General features: G+C 44.0%; 1 protein-coding gene and 1 long non-coding RNA gene across 9 annotated transcripts in view; one reads left to right on the top strand and one right to left on the bottom strand.

Annotated features, from left to right (window-relative positions):
- LOC307028252 (poly(rC)-binding protein 3) overlaps positions 1-22,262 on the top strand; it is a 110,703-nt gene that overhangs the window by 43,968 nt on the left and 44,473 nt on the right. For 6 of the 8 annotated variants that reach the window (XM_079663112.1, XM_079663113.1, XM_079663110.1 and 3 more), the window contains exons 2-5: positions 9,515-9,571; positions 10,356-10,420; positions 11,191-11,288; positions 11,547-11,663. The exons of 1 other annotated variant lie outside the window; for it this stretch is intronic. In XM_079663112.1, the coding sequence (XP_079519238.1) occupies positions 11,631-11,663 (33 nt within the window). In that variant the 5' untranslated portion in view covers positions 9,515-9,571; positions 10,356-10,420; positions 11,191-11,288; positions 11,547-11,630. Of the gene's footprint in view, positions 1-9,514; positions 9,572-10,355; positions 10,421-11,190; positions 11,446-11,546; positions 11,664-22,262 lie in introns of all 8 variants that reach the window. One more of the 8 variants, XM_079663108.1, reaches the window with a different exon arrangement.
- Positions 1-22,262, bottom strand: part of LOC307028254 — a 157,205-nt gene that overhangs the window by 115,349 nt on the left and 19,594 nt on the right. The gene's annotated exons all lie outside the window — the stretch shown is intronic.

Genomic DNA, 22,262 nt, shown 5'->3' with positions numbered 1-22,262 from the left:
GATAGGATCTTATTCCAATCAAATACCATTGTCCATTCCTACATATATAATCAATGGGTTTTCAGCAGGGGGCTTCTGACCCCTAGAGGGTCTTGAGAGACACTGCAGACAAATTGTTTCATGATGAAAGTGTGACTTTATAAATGTGTTTTAGGGCTGCTCGATTATGGCAAAAATCATAATCTCGATTATGGCATAAATCATAATCTCGATTATTTGGGTCAATAATTGATATCACGATTATTAAAAACGATTATTTACTTTGAAAAAATCAATTTATTGAAAAAAAAAATGTTGAATAGTATTTTTTCAACAGTTGATTAAACTGAACTTTAATTTCATAAAAAAAACTTTTATCAAAAATAAAAAAATAATTGTTGCAAGCCTAAATCCTAATTGCGATTAAAATACAATAACTGAGCAGCCCTAATTTGTTTGTAATATTTTAAAAAGGATACATAGATTGTAGGCCCAGGGGATCTTGCCTTAAACAGTTTAAAGACCTTTGCAATAATGTCTCAAATAGTCAATTCATAGTTCAAACCGGAGAGACGTGATGTATGGAATACATATTTATTGTTACACGTCATATAAATGAAATGATTGCCATGATAATACAACAGGAGAATGGAATGGTGTTTGGCGATTAGGCCCCGGTTTGCAGGATAATCATTCAGGAGGGAAAGAACCGCTCTGATGAAAATCCCCAAAACCAGTGAAGTATAGAATACTGATCTTAACTGAGTTTCCTACCTTGTAGGGTGACTGTGGTGATCTGGGGATGAAATAATAGATTAACATATGTATGCGGCAGGAGGCCGGAATCACTGCCGGAACTAACGGGTCATGCTGAGACTCTGACGGCCGAAATCAGTGCAGGTCTTATCTGAAAACGACCTGAGGGTCGCCTGCCTGGTTACCAGGGCTTGACTACGCCGCCACGAAGGTTGAACATCCTGCTGAAGCAGGGATCTTGTTTTTACAGAGACCGAAGTCTACGGGGACCCACAGTCCACAAGCCCGAAGTCTGCCACGTGGTTCCTGGCGCGAGGTAGTGGCAAAGCTGTAGTTGCGCCTGGGGCATACAGACCTCGGATGAGCATCCTTGCAGGAACTGCAGATGTGGAGGAATGTACAATGTGGGTGGGTGCAAACGTTTTCGTTAAAGTTATGACAAGTCTTCTCGTCTTGCCTATGCTGCACCTGACGGCTTTGACTATAATTCCTGGAAAACGGCGTGGGGAAGACTCTAGGCCCGGAGAGAGGCAATGAAAGGCAAAAACGGGAGGTGTGGCCCTGCGCCCTGCAGCTGTTGCACGTAGCGACTTGATGGCCGCCAGTAGCCATCACGAGCAGCTCGGTGTCCAGCACGGACCAATCCAGGCGAACATTGTGATGGGCTAAGTGAAACGCTGCTTTGCTTGAAAAACTTTTATGGTAAAAGTAGAAAACGGATCTTCCGTATTTAAGGTGAAGATCGCCGATCATGGCCAAATAAGCATCTAATTCGATCCTTCTTTCGGGGTAAACTGAACAGAGAACATCCCGAAAGATGCCGAAAGCAACCGGAAATTGCCCTATGCTGAGGTCTTTGAGGAGCCGGTGGTCTGAAGACTTGTAGACGGCAGTGATGCTTCCTCCAGTGGCAATGGACTTGTCGCACTCCGGGGAAGGCAAAATAAGACTGAGGAGATTAATGTCTTTCCCTTCGAGAATTTTCGCTCTAAGCCGTGAGGAAATGTTTGCGGCTTGGGGAATGTAAATCCTGCCTGAAGGAGGAGCTGGGAGGGCGGAAGCCAGGGATTGGGAGGGAGTTACCGCTTGTGGATGTAAGAGACCCTGACCCGGCATAAACCCTGGCGGTAACGAAGCAGAAAACCCGGCTCTGTTCGCCGAAGAGGTTGAAGCTCCAGCAGGACCCTTTTCCATGGACTGGAGGCGAGCGTCGATTAGCAGCAAGGAGCTTGCCGGAGCTTGCAGGGTGTTTGCTAAGCTATTGTCCATGAGGGGCTGGTTTCCGGTGCTCCCGGGCTGGTCGGCGCTGGGGTGAGCCTGGGAAGGGGTGGGTGTTTTCGACGAGCGAGCTTGTGGAGGACTCGCCTTCCTTGTCCTTTTTCCCCCGCGGTTGCGCCCGCGCTCTCGCCCTCGCCCTAATCTCTCGGGAGAGCTGGCTAGAGCTGTTGGCTTGGGCTGGGGGACCACGCCGGAGACTTGGTCCGAGAGCTCCCGAAGCTGGGAGAGAGGGAGATCTGGGGCTGCGGAGATTCCCTGCTGCAGTAGATGGGAGAAGAGGAAGTCTGCCTCTGCCGTACGTGAGCCGGCACGCGAAGCCAGATGGGCGCTCATGCGCCGGTGGCTTGAGGAGTTGGAAGCTACTTCTGGAGGTACGTCGGAGCCGGGATCGAGATCCTTCGAAAAAGGTTAGTTGTCGGAAAAGTCTGAATTAGACCTCTTGAGGTTATATATTCCTGAGTGTTTAACGGAAGAGGAATATTAGTGTACTACCATTTGCGTGTGGTCACCTGAAATGACAACTGACAGGAAGGAAGAGCAGGCATTTAAGGAATTTAACGTGTGCAGCAATTGGCTGCTGAGGGGTGACGCCCACGCATTTAATGAGGGGGGAGAGAGCAATAGAGTGACATGTAAGTGACTCATTGTTAGGTCTTCCTTATTGAACTTGCGCTAAAGCTTTCATAATGCTGTCCTTTGTTGTGTTGTGTCCTTGTATTGGTTTGAAAATACTTTTGGTTTAAATAATCCTCATAAGGTAATTATTTTGTAAAGTAAGCAAACCTTGCTAGCATTTGGAACACTTCCTGATTAGATTAAGCAATAAAGGCTCACTGTGACCTTTCCATATACAGCTTTTTAAGATCAAGGCCATAAAGGTTGTATCAACATGACCTTACTGCAGCAAATGAATGTAGGCTCCAAATGTAACAAGCTATTTGACTCACAGAATGTCTGCTGGAAAAAATATAAATCGATCAATGTTATGCAGGGGGGTTTCTGTGGTGCTGCCTCCCAGTGAAAGCTGCTCAGCCAGCAGGTACAGCCATTACGTTTCCCCTGTATCCTTTAACCATAACCATTAGTGTCTTTGTCTGGGAGAGTCTTCACTTACATTAATGGCATCAAATTAATACTTTGATATGGATTTTAATGGCTTTATGTGTGATTTGCAGTTTTCACCAACTAAGCTAAAGGCGGTACTGTTATTTTGTACTTGTATAAGTTTCAGACATTAATATGTGGGTGCAGTGCTTAATTTGTAAATCATAAGGTGCCGGAACGCAAAGTACATATGACAGCTCAGGGATGACGAGACGCGTACAGGTCCCGGAACGTATACAGAAAAGGTGCTGAAAACAACATGAAAATGTCCACTTGCAACGCTGTGGGACTTACAAGCCTCAATTTCAAATAGTATCTATGGTATAAATGTTATGACGATAATTTATAATTTTTTAGGCTAGTACGCACAACATAGGCAAATGCCCACATCACCACAGGTGGGACTTCAGTATACAGCCAGCAATTAATTTCTCAACAGGTTTAACGTGTAAAAAAAATATTTATTAGGCCTATTCAAAGATTGGCACGGCGGCCTATTAATAGACAGTATGTTTGCTCACCATATTTAGTTGTTTAAAACACCCCACATCAGGAGCATGTCCGGATTGTCCTCTATCTCTTTTTTTCTGCTTTTACTGCGTGTGTCTGTGGCAGTTCTGTGTCCTTTGGCCACCCAGGACCTCACGTACGGGACTGGATTGAATTTAGCCAGGGGGGGTCCAACAAGATTTAGGAAGAGTAAAGATGACATGGTGGATGTGAGCAAAGAGCTACGGTTGGGAGTGCAAATCAAGTTCATTTGAGAAAATCCGCGCTCACATTCAGCACTTGCAATGGGAATGCTGTTGACAGCAACAAGTAACTCCATCAGCTCATCGGGGGTGTCTTTACCATCTGAGTCTCTGTACGTTCTGTAGGCCCGTATGACTGCGCGCGGGTTGGCAATGTTGAAGCGCTGACACAGTGACTCGACCTCAGTCTCTCCATACAGCGCACCTGCGTCCTCGGGCCAGTATTGTGCGTAAAGCACCTTCAACTCCTCAATGAACTTGTTATATCCAGTTTTATCTGGCATCCGGCCTCCTTGAGATAACATACGGTCCTCCAAGTTCTTGGCCACAGTTAGAAAAAACTGACCTGTCGCTGGACGTCCCACACTCTTCTACGCTCAATGCGCTCTCCTTTCCTACTGAATCTTCCTGCTGTAAGCCAGCTGATGTCGCGGTTCCGCTCGCCTCTTGCTCCGGCTGTTGTACCGGGCTAGTTGATGCCAGGGTACCCACCCGTTGCTGTTGGTGGTCCACCTGGCTGACGGTAGCTGGCTCCTGTTCCGGCTGGCGGTGAACCTGACCCGCTGCCCGGGCTTGGCTAGCTGTCGGTTAGCTAGCTGGCTAGCTGTTGCGGCGCTAACCTCCTTCTGGTTTTGACCATCAACATGACCGCTGCAGCTGCCCTCGTCGCTGCTTGTGGAGGCTTTTCTGACTCGTTTTGAAGTGTCTATTACCTCTTCCTTCTTTTTGAAGAAAGACAGTAAATGTAACTGTCTTTTTGACATGCTTGCATTGAATCACCGTTTCTTCCTCTCTGCGACGTGCTCCTCATGTGGCGAATTTCAAAAGTGAAAGACGTTTGTCCGTTGGTCCAGCTTTTCAGTGCGTCAACACAGATCTCCGACTCTTTCAAATCTTAATCTTAATAAACGACATAAAATTCTTGGGATTTTTTCTGTAAATTAATATATGCATATTTTATTTCATTTTAACCATTTTTTATTTTTATTTTTTGTGAGAGGTACCGGATCTGCCCAAATAGGTGCCGGAACATAGGGTGGCCAAAATGAAGAGGTGCCGGATCCTGTTCCGGCAGGATCCGGCTCAAATTAACCACTGTGTGGGTGACTACTGATGTGTTTTAAGTTGTAGAACAAACTAGAACATCTCAAGAATCCATGACTTTGAATGGGAATCAGAAGTGGTAAAATGCTAACTCATTTCCGGATTGTAAGACTCATTCCTGCAGCACTCATTAGAGATCCAAGATGTCTTCCTCACTCACATATTTGAATGCTGCAAATGGTAGCTAAGTATTCTTTTATGGATCCCTAGCTAATTTATAGCTTAAAATAGTAAACGTGCAAATATAGAGTGATGTATTTTAGTACACTTCTTCAATATGTGGTGCTTCTGCCTCCTACCTAACACAACCTAAATGCTACATTCAGTGGTGTGGTGGGGATTTTTTTACTGGGGGGACGCTGTTTTAATTAGGTAATCCCAAACAATGCCACACAAGTGCGCACGCGCGCAGTGCACTCACAAAAACGTGCGCACACACATACACACACACACACACACACACACACACACACACACACACACACACACACACCTTAGCAGCTTAGCAGGAAGTCCAAAGCCTTTTAGTGTGAGCCAGCTAGCTTCAACATGATGCATTTCACCATAATATTGCTATTAACCAGCGACGTGCGGTCAGGGGAGGCAGAGCCTCACCTGTCATACTCCAATGTAACGGAAAAACAACTAAAGAAAAACTAAATAGTAATAATAAAATGTCTCCACTGATCTGTGTTGTAAATGTGCTTTATGTATGATTCCAATCGCTTTTTATAGTCAAAATCAGCACATTTGCCGAGCTCCGCTACAACTACGGGTAGCGATGAGAAGTGAGGCAGGGACGAGCTCTGCCTCTCGTAAGCCCACAGTAATTTGCTGGAGCGCGGGCACTAATCGCATGCCTGTTACCATCTCACTGTATGTCACCAATGTAATGTTTGTAGATCCCTTTATTACATTTGTCCTCGCCAGCCATAGTCTCTAAATAACTTTTTTCACGTATATGATATTTAGGCTCGCTAGTCTCATCATACAACGGCAATGAAAAAAGCACCAGGGGAGGCAGCCATAACTTCTGCCGCACTGACGGGGGCGCACATGAGCCCACAGGTTCTTGTAGCTACTGTTATTCTACGCAGACACGGTAGACACGAACAACAAGCTAGACTTTTCAAATTACAGGAAGATAAGGAGGACTTTTACAAAAAAGTAATAGAGATTGTTGTCCAGAAGGATAGCATGGACTTCATCTTCAAGTCAAGGTAAGACCACAATTGTAATGAAAATGGGATCTTACTAAGAAAGAACAATCCAATATTTAGATGTTGGGTATCCTTTTGTTGAACGGTCTGTTTAAAATGAATCGAAGCATCAGACTAAAAAAGCTTTTGAAAATAGCCGAATATTTCGATTAAGGTCAAAATATAATATTTGTAAATCTGACTCTGAAAGAGTCAGTGCCTCACCAGCCATGAACCTCACCGCACGTCACTGCTATTAACACATTTATGATCAAATTGACAAACGTTCTATAACAAAGACTTGGGACGGTTATGGAAGATTGAAGTTACACTGTACATCTCTTGTACAGATGTTGAACTTCCAACTCCAAGATTTCTTCACTCTGAGCAGCTGTCAAGCATGATGCCTAACGACCTTTAAAAAGCACGACTTTACAAATGAAATTCAAACTTGTAAACACACTTTACATCAGCATGATACGAATGATCTTAAATGACAGAAACATTTGGTAATAAAGGATCTGACTTGTAATTGTACCCTGTTAGTTTGGCCCTTCCTGTCTCAAACCCACTTACATGGCCAATATTACTTGATGTATTGCTCCACAGTTGCAACTGACTTTGATGCAATCGCATTTATACGCAAATGAGACTACAATGTATTCTGGTTACTTCTGGATCTGGAGACCAACTGGTCAACTGTCTTTGGAAAAGAGTATTCAACACTGCACAGGACACTCTGCGTTTGTTTACCACAGGGACTTAGGTTGTTCCACCCTTATAGTAACTAAAGGTGAGCTTGAGCTAGCCAGGGGAACGTTGCAAGCGCAGCTAACATTAACGTTAGTGCTAGCATTATCCACGTCTTTAGGCGGCTCTTCTGATGATGTAGTACTAGTAGCAGCTTCACGTGTAGCTTCGGTGCTGCTAGCCTCTTTCTTCTTGTGAATTATATTCTTTTTAGAAAAGAAGTCAAGTAAAAAATGTTTGCCTGCCATTATACAGCTTTTTCGTTAGCATTCTTGAGGGAAAGAGATGCTGAAAAATCGGCGTTGGTGTGTCAGTGACACACCCCCAGTGGGTGTGTCACTGACACACCCCCAGCTCGCCGTGGGCGGTCACGAGCGTGATGATGAATCATAATTCTTTAAGGAAATCGTTTTTATTTTGTATTATAATTACTGTGAAATGTATTATGTTTTTGTCATTATTACAACAAACACTCACTTGCAACTGATAACACTGGCAATGATTTTTATATTTATTAGACTAAAAAAAAGATCATGCTCCAAATAAGTGGGGGTAGGCTACGGCGTACCCCCGCGTCCAACGCCCACTACACCACTGGCTACGTTAATCCGTCGTGTGTGTGAGACAGGAAGAGGGATGTGTGTCCCCCATCAGTGAAGGGCGAGTCCTTCAGCACACGGGGTCAGTGCTCTAATCTGAGGAGGTGATGATATTGTGAGGATATTTAATGAGAGGATAAAAGCAGAAGCGAACGGGGGATGAGTATTAGCCTTTTTAGATATCATTAAACATTAATACTGTCAGGGGGCTGGAGCACACTGGGGTGCTTTTCATTGACTTTCATGCTGCGTGCTAATAGACTATCACCTCTGGGGACCTACACACACCCCCCCGCAACCGCAAGAGAATATCAGATTGCCACCCCGGATTTAAAGGATAAACTTAAAGTGTGTGTGTGTGTGTGTGTGTGTGTGTGTGTGTGTGTGTGTGTGTGTGTGTGTGTGTGTGTGTGTGTGTGTGTGTGTGTGTGTGTGTGTGTGTGTGTGTGTGTGTGTGTGTGTGTGTGTGTGTGTGTGTGTGTGTGTGTGTGTGTGTGTGTGTGTGTGTGTGTGTGTGTGTGTGTGTGTGTGTGTTGTAGATTGTGTGAGGTCATGCACCCTCTCTCCTGCTCTCTTTACGTCTTTTGCTCATAATGATATACGCAGAACCATTGTAAAACTATTAAAAGGCCCTGAAGAGACTAGCATATATTAACCCGGTACTTAATCCTGAGCAGCACTTTAAATACTTTACTACACAATGATATTTTGTGAACATTTCCAGAGTAATGCTTGAAGTATTTAGAAAATGACTTTGGCTCAAGTCCTTCTCTCCAGTTATATGATGTATCCATACATACATAGTTAGTTAAAGTGATGTTGCGTGGATGTTTTTAGTGTCTATAGACAAATGACACTTCTCAGTCATTATTTAGAAGCCTGTTTGTGTTCTCTGAATAATGCAGTTCAGAGTTTTCTTAATGATCTTGATTAAATTCTTCCTTCAATTTATCGTTTGATCTCTAATAATGTCACAAAGTTGTAAAAATGCCCATCACAGATTCATTAAACTGATTGTCTCATTTAATAGGCCAAATATTCAGTTTCTTAATTAATTACATCAAATTGAAGCACAATTAAGAAGAAGTTGGAACCAAGCAATTAGAAAAAAAGACTAATTTGACCTACTATCGAAATATCTGCAATTTAAATACTGACTTGATCAACAGTTTATTTGTTTAAATGTTCACACGTGTACACTTCATGTGCAGTTAAACTTAAACCGCATTTATCTTGTTATCTTGTGAGTCATTATGTACATGTTCACATATTGGGGCCTTCATATGTCAATATAAATTATTCTATTTTATTGCACCTTTTTTTGTTTAACCTCTTGTGGTAGCTTATACTGTACATATTGCTATTTCATTTATTTTATCACACTTTTCTTACTTACACTTCTTATGTTTATATACATATTTTTATTAAATGATATTTCATTATAATTGAAAATATTTTTCCTAAACTCAAGTTTCTATAAATATTTTAATTTGATGTTATTCGAAAATGGAGCAACTGTTAAAAAAGCCGAATTTCCCCCAGGGATAAATTAAGTATTCTGATTCTGATTATTCTTATATTAGCTTTTTTAATTTATGTTCTTTACAATTACTTAAAATACACCAGCTGCAACTCAGTATCTCCACACAAAATGGTGTTTGTCCTATGAATCACCAACAGAGGGCAGTGGTGCCCTTTGAAAGAGAAGAGGCAGCACGTGCACTTTCCATCCTTGAGTGTGTGTGTGTGTGTGTGTGTGTGTGTGTGTGTGTGTGTGTGTGTGTGTGTGTGTGTGTGTGTGTGTGTGTGTGTGTGTGTGTGTGTGTGTGTGTGTGTGTGTGTGTGTGTGTGTGTGAATATAATGTACAGCTGGGCGTGGCGGGGAATAGATTACACAGTGGGGGACGGGTATATGCTGATGTAGGTAGCTGGTACTGTACAAACCTATAAATCTCACTGACACCAAATATTAACTAATGATTTTCATTCACAGGAATTACTCTCCTCTCCTCCCCTGGAACGCTGTCTGTCAACAACTCAACTGCACAATGTAAGAAACTACACTGATGAAGTATTCAATAATTGCCTTGATTAGGTCCCATGTCATGGCCATTTCTACTGATCATAATTCCATTGTTGAGGTCTACTAGAATAGATTTACATTGTTCAATGTTCCAAACTCACATTGGTTTCTCATACAGCATCTCTGTATAGTATGTGTATTCCCTCTCTGTCCTAAACGGCTTGTTGGAGCTCCTGCCCCCCCCCCCCCCTCCCTGTGAGCCCACTGTGCGCTCGCCCACTCTGTTCTGATGAGTCTACCACTATGGTCTACCACCGTTACAGCGGAACATCAGTGATTATGTGTTATAATGGCGTTAGCAACCAGAAAATGACACCAGTAATGACAAACAGATGAGAATCCTGCGTGGGGTCTGGGTGCCGTGTTGGCGGGACGTTGCGCAGCTCGCTGCTGCGAGGAGCGGACAGTGTGAGCTGGGTTCATTTGGTTATGGGCACGTCACTGTACCCAGGAAGAAAAAGAGAAATCCCCAACGAGGCGTTCTGGAGCAGCATAAACAGGCATTTTCTGTGTTAGAGTTTTACTCGCTACAGGGTGTACTTTGAGGGTTTGTGACTTTGCAGACCGTTTACATGCAGAGAAACCTTCATAACACACAAGGGGACGGGTAATAAGCGGAAAAAGGACATGGGACCTTTAACCTTCATGCCTTTACTAATAATAACTAATTCAGTGCTAACAGCAGAGTGAATGTTGTGCCTTCACATATTCAGTGCTGTCTTTAAATCAGTATTCTCCTTTTTCCCCACAGATACGCTGAAGTCACTCCCACAGTTTATTTGATCCAAGGCGCTTCTGCTAGGCGGGCACAGCAGAGTAAGTGATGGTGGTGTTGAATTTGATTCAAACGATTAAACCTCTTTTTTTTTAAAGACAGCCTGGATCACAATCCATCCAACTTGTATTCATATTTCCACATAACAAACAACATATTTCGATGCAAAGGCAGGCCCTCTGATGAATGAAGCAGTGGATAAAATTGATTTACCAAGACGTGTTTCATGTTTAATGTGATATTTCAACAGACAGAAGTCCAGAAGAAAAAAAAATCTAATGGTTAGGTACAAAGGTACAAAAAAGTACACTATTTACATTCTATGTGTACACCCTGCCTGACTTTTGCTTTGTTGGAAGCACCTTTTTACAGCAACAAGTGTTTGTAAATAATTCTCTTGGCTTTTATATTTTATACCGGTCCTCTTCGAAAAAACATTTCCTCACACAATATACATTATGCGGGACTTCCTTGTCTGAAGCCATACCTTGGCTGAAGTCGATGTGTGCTTTTGGTGTTTGTCATGATGAAATGTGAAATTCCTTCTGTTCTTTAGAGTTTTGACACCAGAAGGTTTTCTGCAAAAATATGGCATACAACCTGGAACAAAGGTCCCAAGGTTAGAATACATCTGGATGCTGCAGTGGTATAGCATATAGTGTAACCACTCTGACACACAGGCGCTCCACTCCACAGCATAATAAGTTCTCTGTTCGATCACCATTATTCAGCCAACACCTCCTGTTGAAAACTCCCCGTCTTGTTAACCCATTAACCACGTTTCAATGTCTTAACCCTGTGATGTGTTCAGGTGCAGACTTTAGTCTCCCCATTCTGCTGGAAGGCTGCCAGCCACAGGTCACATGACCTGGAAGAAAAAACCTGGGAGACTTTTGGGATCCCTTTTCGGTGAGACAGACCTTCTCATTGTTATTGCTAGCACACAATACGAGCAGCATGACTGATGGGTCACTCTATTTTGAAGAAAAGCAATGAATGAGTCTAGGTTTGCTTCAGAAAGTATTGATCCTGCACAGAAACACTGACTTTGCCAAGAAAAACAAACGTATGTATTGATATGGTATACTTATTCTGTTTAAAAGCTTTTTTGTAGTGCTCCAACTTACTTCCTACTTCATTGTAACCTCTCTTTTCATTGGGCTTTAGCATGGGCTGCTTATCAACCTGAAGGGAAGTCCAAAGGCTGATGAACTGATCTCTGTGTGACACCACGTTGCTCTGGAGTCCTGTATGCCCTGGGATACAACACCCAGCGCAAATCTGGTGAGTATAGACACTCCTTTGAGCGGTCAATGGTAATTGACTGTTAAAGTGCCACTTTAAGCCTCTAACTGATGAGATGAACTCCTCCATTGCAGAGAGGTTTAAGCTAGCAGGTTTCCTCAGAAGTTTTATAAAGCTGATAGGGGCTGTGTCACCGGCCTTGATGCGTGAGAAGATTTTGAATAAGCCTTACTATCAATGCTATAATGTGAAGAATTTGTGTAGATGCCCATACGAATGAGAAATATTTTGTGCGCATAACTTAACATCCAATATTCGCTAATCATTTCTCAAATATTCTCCAACCACTTCTTAATTGTATCTGTTCAGCCTCTCAGTCTCCCTAAATGCTCTGTAAAGTTAGAATAAGTAACAAGGCATATACTCTATCACTACAACATTGTAGTAGGGCTGCTGATTACCAAAATATAATGCTGACATCATGCAGTTTTTTGTTTTTTTTGCATTTGATAAAAAACAAAAATTGTTGAACTCATAGATGAAAATATATGTTTCTGTCTGCATTTTATTTTTGCTCAAGTTGATCGAGGCTGCATTACAAAATGTTGTCAATGAAATGTAAACTACATTTCTCATTAGACATTTAAATAAAGAAAACGTAGATACAATTCAATCCATTTGACTTGCACCTATCATTATCAGAAGATATGATCATCTTGTTTCAGAGAGAGAAAGTTAACTATCAAAAAAAAGAAAATACATAAACAATGTTTCGAGTCCCAGTTTGTGCAGCCCGTTGTAAAACAGGTCATATGTTTTCTGCTGCTCTCTCTAAAGTTTGCCTTTTCATCATTTTCCCCACCTTGCTAAATGTTCTCTCAGCAACTTCATTTTTTTGTCAGCAGCTATTTGATTTGGGTTTTTTCTACAATTCTTCTACTAAACCCGTTTTTCCTCTTATTTTCATATTTAGTCACCAACTATTATACTAGGGGTTTAGCTAAAGCAAATAATAATAATAATAATAATAATAATAACACATGAGACTTGTATAGCGCTTTTCTAGAAACTCAAAGACGCTTTGACAGGGAATAAAAAAACAAAAAACAAAGAAAAATACAAAAAGAGATAGGTGGGGGGGGTCAGTGGTTGAATGCAGTGTTGAACAGGTGGGTGTTGAGTGATGTTTTGAATGCGGTGACAGAGGAAGAATCTCTGCTGGATTGGGGTAGTGAGTTCCAGAGGGTGTGTGCAGCAACGGAGAAGGCTCTGTCGCCCCAGGACTTGAGGTTGGTCCGGGTGGGGGGGGACAGGAAGTTGGCAGCAGCAGAGCGGAGGGAGCGAGTGGGAGTGTGTCTGTGGAGGACGTCAGTCAAGTAGGATGGGGCCGGGTGATGGAGGGCTTTGTATGTCAAAGGGTTCCTTTCACTTGACTCGTATTGGTTTAGGATCAGATCCTTGGTTTCCAGTTGTGGCTTGGTTTTATGCCTCTTCCTTGCTCATCTCAAGAGTCACTTCTTCGACAACGCCCAGTGTGTTGATCACATTTGAGTTGATATGCATTGTTCTAGGGTTGGACATGTAGATAACTTCCTGCTTCGGCCTAAGCATCATCTGCTTGTGTGAAAAATGTAATTCCAGTTGATGGGAACAGTTTGACTGATTCAAGTCTTCTTGAAGGTTTTCTTACTATTTTTGCAAACACAATGTGGTTGAAATGCATTCCACATGTCCTTCAGTGCTCTCTTATATGATGCAATCTATGCTCTGCCGCTGAAGTCCGAAAACTCTGGGAGTCTCATGCATTTGATCATGGTTGCACGTATCAGTCTGAGCAGAAGCACCTCTCTGTCTTGGTTGACATCGCAATGGATCATCCTGTAAAGAAACAGCCTGCTGATGTAGTGGGAGCCAGATATGTAAGAGTACTATTTCCTTTCCTTATGATGGTCTATCTTTACAATGTTTCAGTTTCCCTACACTAACATTCTGTGGGGAAAGAAGAATGGGGTCCAGCATTCTATGTCGCAGTCAGTGCTTTTCTTCAAAACCTTTTTGTACACAATTTCCAGCATCTCTTTGTGGTAGTAGTTCTCTGTGGCAAAAGGTTCCATCCTTAAAGTGTCAATTTGTTTCCACCGAGATCCAATCCATACAATTTGCTTTGAGAATCACACAACCGTGTCACAGTAGGGCGAACAAGTCCTCTCTAGCAGCATTTTCTTTTTTGTTCCGAGCCTTATTATAGGCGGGGAAGTGGTGGCACTTCCAAATGTCTGTGATGTGTTCTTTATTCAGCATTTCAGCCCCAATGCTCACCAAGTTGCTACAGATATTGCACATGCACTTTGCTGGTGCTGGCTCTGTGAAAAACGGCCATAAGGAACTACATTTGCCCAGCCATCTGCTATCAAAACCGAAAAAAAGGCAAGGTCACTATCTGGTTTGTAAATACATTTGAGAACGGTCATTACAAAGGACAAACCAGTCAACTGAGAATGTAGTCGCGTCTTAGCAAGAGCTTCTTTGTTTCTGTAGAGAAGAAGAAAACTCATTAATCTGATCAAAAGGAGTTGGTAAGATCTCAAAAGATTAATAAGGACACATCATATTTGTTTGGTTTATTATTAGTTAATGTAATGCAATTAGTCATCATAAGGGCTGTTTACAATTTATTTATCAAAATACAAGAATTGGAGTTAATGTATTTGGTTATTTTCATCTATGACAGATGTTTGTTAAAATATAAACAATGACTTAAAGTCTCTACTTTTAAATACTTTAGCTTAAAGAGCAACTTGGAGCTTTTTTTTTTTACTACATTTATGCTTAACCTTGCCTGAAAATTACAATTAAAAATGTTAATGCAGGATTTGATATGTTTTACAAGACATAAGGGCAGGAATTCAGAGGAAAAGGAGCCGTTTTGAGCTCTGCTACTAAAAACTGCTTTTTTTTAACGTCAAACGCGTCATATTACGTCACATGGGGGAGTTAACTTTCTCGGACTCGTTCTCTGCCCAATCTGCGGTAGTAGTTTGTAGTTGGTTTGGGCGGTTGTGATTTAGTGAGCTGGTATTTTTTCGGTAATTTTACATTGCATTTCACCATTTGTAATCATGGTGAGCTTGTGTTTGTGCAGGTTGCACAAACTCAAGCCTGTCAGGACATCGAGTCCACAGTTTCCCCCACGGGAAAAGGACCGGAGTTAGCGTTCGTTCCTGGGTGCGTTGTGCATCCACCTCCCTGCAGCACATACTCCGTCTCCACAGCTTTATCAAGAAACCGTATTACATCTCTCTCCCCCCCTTCGCTGCTCTCTCTCTCCCCCCTTCGCTGCTCTCTCTCCCCTCCGGTACACGGCACCGTAAGACATAGTGTGGAGTTGCATTAGGTAACGCTTTGTGTTTGTTTGTTTCCCCATGTCTGTGTTGTTTGTGTGTGCGTGGTGGCTGTCACTCCTGGCTCCCGGCTCAACCTCCACTCACCTGCTGCAATCAGGTGTGCACCCTCCCCGACTACACACCTGCTTTCCATCAAGCCATTTACAACGGCATATCAACGGAGGCTCAACAACCTTTCTCCGTCAGATCGTGAAGTATCAACCGTATCTCGCGTCTCCCCTCCGGTACACAGCACCGTAGTGTGGAGTTGCATTAGGTAACGCGAGATACGGCTGATACTTGCGCATTAGTTTCTGTTATGGATCAGTGTCAACAGTCCTGCCAGTAACGTTACTATATTATCAATGCTACTTTAGTTATAGCCTGATATATGATTGCTAACTTTACAATGTTTTGATGTGACTGACGTCACTCACCAAGACAGCTGCTCTGTTCTCCACTGGTTCTCCACACACCAAAGCTCCATTTCTCTCCGATGGCCGTTATTTTTTCTAATCCTTGGCTGCTCCTGGTCTCTTGGACACCTAGCAGGCTCATAATTATAATCATATGCATTCGAATATATATTTTCAACCTCTTCTGTGTCAAAACTAGCATTGTGATCCATGTTTATTCATACGTTAGACCGGCCGCTCTCCCCCTTGTTTCCCCCATGTTACGTCACACGCGGGAGGTCACGTGCGGAGGCTTTTTTATGCGGAAGTGAAAATGTCTAACTAAAACGACGCCAGATGTCACTGTAGTGTATATTTCTGTATATTTTTTGGAAAATCTAGTGTATTCATCATTTTCCGACACATTTATTCACTGGTGTCTCTAACCTGCAAGTTGCTCTTTAAGAACTATATTGCATTCATTTGTAGTTTAGTGTGTGTTGTCACATTAAACTGCTGATAATATTTTAAGGGCACACTCACACGTGTTAAATCAACATTTGCCTCTGGTTCATTACTATTGTAAGTGAGTGAAGGGCTGAACATTTTTTTGCTTACGAATGGCGAACAAAAGGCAACTCGATTTAGCAAGAAGATCATCTTTGGTGAACTTTAAGCCAGGTAAATAAATACTTTCGCATATGTGTGACTGTGCCCTAGGGCGAAACAGAAACATATCTCTGTTAGCCAATGACATCATAGGACTCTGCTAGCTATGGCTGCTTACAGCTAGCTGTCACTCGTCCTGAGGACAAAAGAGTAACCTATTTATAGTAATGAGCACTTGCAATAGTAAAACCAAGCTATAAATTGAAGTCTTCAAATGTTTCTCTCCGGTAACATTCCACCCAGCATTTGCATGTTTCCCACTGTTTGAAAGCATCCCAGAACTCTGGCTATAGAATGGTGAAGTTGACAAAAGTGGAAGCGCTTACTTGAAGTTGAACATTTCATGAAAACAGCCTGGTGAGCACAGGTTTATTGAATGGCAAATGTATGCCATTTAACCAGGCCTCTCAATATCATCTCTCAAGCTTGGATTCATTACTTAAATGTTTTTTTTAGACGCTTCATTGTGATGTCTATCAACATTTGTAAAAGTAAAGGTCCACTGCACTACTTTAAACTGTGAAGCGTGGGGAAGAATTCCTTAAGGCAGACTTTACCCTTTGTCGATGAAACAGCTTTTTAGATTGTACCGAGTTCAGGGGTTACTAAGGAAAAGCCCTACAGGCAGGTTAAAACATATCCTGTCAACATCACATCCTAATAAATACACACAAAGCTTAGAAGTCAAATGATAAAGAAAGCTTTATTTTGAAAGACATTTGAACACCCTTGGCGATAAAGTAGGGTTGAGTGATTGGTTCAAATTAAAAAGCTTGACTATCAGTATTTGCCTATTCATTATGCAGGTGTTTGTGCCGCACACACACACTCAGGGGAAGTCTCAAATCCCAACATGCCATTTTTAAGAAAATGCAAACATGGAATGGTTTGGTGTAGGGCTGTGCAATTAATCGTATTTTAATCTCGAATAAAAAACGATTATTTTGCTGCGTGCTCTTTTGCCCCTGCCTAAAAGCCCTCTCGGCCAGGTCGTGAGTGACAATAGTTGTGTGAGTTGAGCGCGAGCGAAGATGGCAGAACAAGAGAAACTTGTGAACAAGAAAGGTAAAACTAGTTCCGCTGTTTGGAAATACTTTGAGTTTAAGGAGTCTGACGGTGAACAAAAAACAGTACAGGGCAGCAGGGGCGGACTGGCCATCTGTGTGTTCTGGAGAATCACAGACACTTTTTTAAAACATTATCATTTCAGTTGCACTGACAGGCAACAGATGTCCACAGTTTCCCCACATGATATTTCCAAACTTAATAGGAAAACAATCATGTTTGATAAAAAGAAAACGGGGTATTAAAGTCATATTTGTTGAAGCCTTTGGGGCATTACAGCCATATTCAGCCTCAGTATGTCGACTTTTGACTCCAATGTAAAGTCCGCTGTCTCTGTTGGGATAAAAGGCCCATCAACACACCACACAGAGACTCAGATACTCGTACAGCTGTGCACAAGTTGAACTTCTTTGCACTTCTTGCATCGGAATCATATTTTTATAATATCAACCAAACGTTCATTCTTAAGCTGTTGTGTTAGGGACTGCTAACACAACACAACAGTTTTTTTTGTCATTTGAGAGCAAACAAAACATCAAGACAGTCAGATGGAAGACGAACCAACATGTGCACAAATTACTTAAAAATTATGGACGGATATGAGCGTCTGCTTGCCTGTTTATACTTGTATCCTTTGAGCATGCTTGCATCAACACATGTGTGTTTTGACTTAAAAGTTTTGCAGCAAAGCTTTTTACATTGATCCTCAAATAAATATATATCTTAGCTGGCTCCCTCTAAAAAGCAATGTGTTCATCTGAGGAATAAAGTCAGCAGATACTGGCTGGCTCCATTTCATTACCCCATAGGGCAGGAATGTCCAAACTTCTTCAAAGAGGGAGATAGTAGTACTCCCCTGACATTTTTTAAACATAAAAGTAACATAAAAATGCACTGTTATATCATGATTTTAATTGTCACAATTACCTTTATTTTTCAAATGGCAATTTAACCAAATACAAGCAACCAAAAACACAATTCTGTAACATTGAGCAAACTACAGGGAATACCGTAAACTTTGTAGCGGTAGTGACCTTTTTTTAATTAAGTGGCGTGCCAGTCAGAATCACGTCTGACAAATAGGAATCTAAAATATTCAACAAAAATTGTTCAGTCAAACAATACACAAATCAATTAATTGGGGAAATATCTCCACCATCACCGACAGGCAATTCAAAATAAATCACACATCAATTTCCATTTCCGTCGGATATTTTTCATGGGGGAAAGTTTCGGAAAAAATCCTCTGTAGCAAAGAGTCCAGTCGGTTACAACCCCGACATAAATGTTATCCAGTTCATAGGCTAATTTCAATGTAAACATAGAAAACACAAACATTTGTGTGTTTTTGAAGCTTATAAAGACAAGATGACAACTTCAGCAAACACCTTTCTTCTGATGATCGGGGTCAGCCATCATGTGACATATTTTGCTTAATATTTTTGAGAACATTAAAAAAGGGGCCTTATAATGCTTTTTGCGGGTTTTCACTTTCCTGTGGTGTGTTGTATATGTATCTAAATGGTATTCAAAGGCAAGTTCTCATTTGTAACACTCCGTTCGATGTCTCACTATGGGATGCGCCTCATCGCGGAGCAAACAGAAGCATCAATCTCATTACGCCAATCCTGATTGGCTGGTGATCTTGACGTCAGCGTCAGGGAATCTAACCCCTATAAGTAGCTTGCGCTACGCTGCATGCATCATTCAAACACCTTTTCTCGCTTCAGAGCACATCTCTATTGGTAGCCGGGCTAGCTCACACAGTCCACAGACGGAACCAAGCTATCCAAGCTAACTTCGGTCGACGGGCGCTCGCCGGCTACTTCTATATATACTTCTGCAAGAAGACTGTTAATACTAACACAACAGTTAGTGTTGCAATCTACCTCGCCGTTTCTTTCTTCGGAATTAAAGGTAAGGTTTTGATTTTTCAAGCTGGTAACACACCTGTTACTAACTTGCCTTTCCTCACTACCGACACCAAGGTAGCGGGGACGGTTTTTTATTTTTCTCTCTCACACCAGAGGAGGGGAAGATAAAAAGGGTATTAACACACCAGTTAATATTCTTTGAGAATAAAATTCTACACTGTCGTTTTTTCTCCGGATTAACGACAGGTGGGGAAGGATTTTTTCTCAGCAACATACCTGTTACGAGCGGGTCCTCTCCACGCCGTCACCACGGCGAACGAGATGGATGCGTCTCTCCCTCACACCAGAGGAGTCAGGGACTTGGAGGCTCGGCTCTGCGGCTGCGGGTTGAAGATATCAGGCACAGACTCACACCAGGTCTGCTCGTCCTGCCTCGGGCTGGAACACGCCAAGGAGGCTATCGACAACCCCGGCTCGTGCGGGCATTGTGCCCGCTTCACCATCAAGAGCCTCCGCCGACGGCTAGCACGCCGAGCTAGTTTGTCGGGACAGGACCCCCTCATGTCCGCTGTTTCGCCGGCCGGCAATCAAGACATGGGGGCGTCCGCCGCGGAGATTGAGCCCCGCGCTGTGTCAGGCTGGGGATCAATAACAGCGGCAGCTGCTGAACCGGAGCCCCGCGCCGTGTCAGGCTGGGGCCCGGTGGCGGTAACAGCCGCGAGAGCGGAGCCCCGCGCTGTGTCAGGCTGGGGCTCCCAACTGGACCTCACCATGGTCTCGCCCGCGGATGATGTCCTGGAGTTGGACTACATGGAGGACGAAGAGGATACCTCTGAGTTCCTCCTCTCCGACTCGGATGAGCAAGACGATGATGTCTTCGTGTCATCAGCTCAGGCTGCAAAGCCGGGAGCGATGGCCGCTCTCCCGGGCGATAGCGCACCAGCTTCGCCCTGTCTGAGCATGGACCTGCAGGCCGTGTGTCAACGTGCCGCGTCCAGGCTGGACATCCCATGGCCTGAAATGGCCAAGGAGACCTCCAGGTCTCGCTACGAGGGGAAGACTTTGCCCCAAGCAGCGAGGACAAAGAGGCAGCTCCTTCCAGTCTTCCCGGAGATGCTGGACGAGGTGTCGATCTCGTGGAGAGTCCGCCCCTTCAGTAATAAGGCCCCAATCCAGGGTGCCTCCTCCCTGGACTGTGATGGTATGGAGAGGCTCGGCCTGCTCCGCATGCCGCCCATGGAACCGCTGGTGGCAGCCCACCTCCAACCGAGGCTGGCTCTGACACCAAGCAGGAACCCCACGCTACCGGTGAAGGCAGACCGGTTCCAGTCAGCGATGACGGAACGGGCCTATAAAGCCGCAGCGTTGTCCGCCAGGGCACTCAATGTCTCCTCACTGCTGACCGCCTACCAGGCGGAGCTCTGCGAGGACCTATCGAGCAAACCTGGGCCGGCCGTATGGGACGAGATCGCAGCGATCACGGACATTTGCCTCTGTGTGCAGCGCTGTGCAGTCCAGGCCACGGGCAAAGTCATGGGCATAATGGTGGTACAGGAGAGAGCCAGGTGGCTCAACCTGACCAACCTCCCAGACCGGGAAAAGGAGGATGTTCTTGACATGCCTATCGTTCCCGAGGGTATTTTTGGCTCCGCTTTAGTCTCGATGCAGCGGAGATGTGAGTCGAAAAATAAGGAAGACGAGGCCCTCCACCTCTGTCTCCTCCGAAGGGTCCAGCCGCTACCTGCGACGGTCTCGCGGCAGTCCTTCGCCCAAGTTGCCTCACGTCCTGCCCGGTTCAAGGTACCGAGGCAGCAGAGGCCACAACCCGCCCCGAGTCCCCAGCCCAGGCAGGAGACGAGGACGAGCTGACCGAGTAAATCTCCGGTTTCGGCAGCTGCTGTTCAGGCACAGACGACTCAGATTTTCGGTCATCAGTCGAGGAAGAAGAAGCGGGCGGCCTGACAGCCTCCTATCCTCTCCTCGGTGACAGAGCTGGAAGTTTCCCGTTTCCCAGCTCCAGATGTGTTTTCGGGGTGCCACCAGGCCTCCATATTCCCGCTGCCTCGAGTGATGCCGCAACGCCATCCTCAAGTTCGCGCCAGAAAGGAAACAGACTTAGTACCAGAGACAGCGAGTTCTGCTATCTGCCTAAGTCACAAAAACACATGTCACAATTGTTGTTGTTTTCAAATAAACAATTTTTCACTGTCGCATCCAGGCTTCAAGCCGAGGGTGCAGTCAAAAAAAAAATGAAAAAAAAGACAATAAAAACAATAAACACTCTGTCGCCTGTCCCTCTTTTGAGAGCAGCTACGGCCTCTCTCAAAAGGCGGATAATAGACAGGTCTGTGAAGGCACCACCGCCATGCGCATGCGCAGTGAAGACTGGGGTTATAGAGCCGCTACCGTCACGCGCATGCGCAGTGCCGGCTGGGGTTGTGAAGGCACCACCGTCACGCGCATGCGCAGTCTCGGTGGGGATATTCGAAATGGGGTACCATCGTGTTCAGACACTAGAGGGCCCCATAACACAACAAATAGAGACTCAGAGGGTAAGAGACGTGACATCTCCGCTGGCTCTAAGGAGCAAACAGTGGGAGATGCTCACAACGTCTGCTTGGTCTTTCAAGACAGTAACACGGGGCTACAGACTCCAATTCGCTGTCACCCCCCCTCGTTTCTCGGGCGTTCTGTATTCACAAGCCCGAGGAGAGTCAGCCCATATTCTGGAGAGAGAGATTCTCTCACTTCTAGAAAAGAAGGCTATATCTATAATACCCGCCGATCAGAGTCAGAGCGGCTTTTATTCCAAGTATTTCCTCGTTCCCAAACGGGGAGGGAACGGAATTCGGCCAATACTAGATTTGAGGGCTCTGAACAAATATCTAAAAAGATACAAATTCAGAATGCTCACTCACACATCTCTGCTGCGTCTCGGGCGACAAAACAACTGGTTTACATCAGTCGACCTGAAAGAAGCGTATTTCCACATCCCAGTATATTACCCACACAGGAAATATCTGAGGTTCGCATTTCAGGGGATCTGTTACGAATACAGAGTACTTCCCTTCGGTCTGTCTCTCAGTCCAAGAGTGTTTGTACGATGTACGGAAGCCGCGATAGCCCCGTTAAGACAACAGGGTATTCGCCTGGCAACCTACCTAGACGACTGGCTGCTTCTCGCACAGTCGGAACAGGAGGCTATTACGCAGACAAATGTCCTCGTAAAGCACCTGCTCAACCTGGGTTTCA

Source organism: Notothenia rossii, assembly GCF_949606895.1.
Source record: "Notothenia rossii genome assembly, chromosome: 2".
NCBI lineage: Eukaryota > Metazoa > Chordata > Actinopteri > Perciformes > Nototheniidae > Notothenia > Notothenia rossii.
This window is presented reverse-complemented; position numbering and strand designations above follow the sequence as displayed.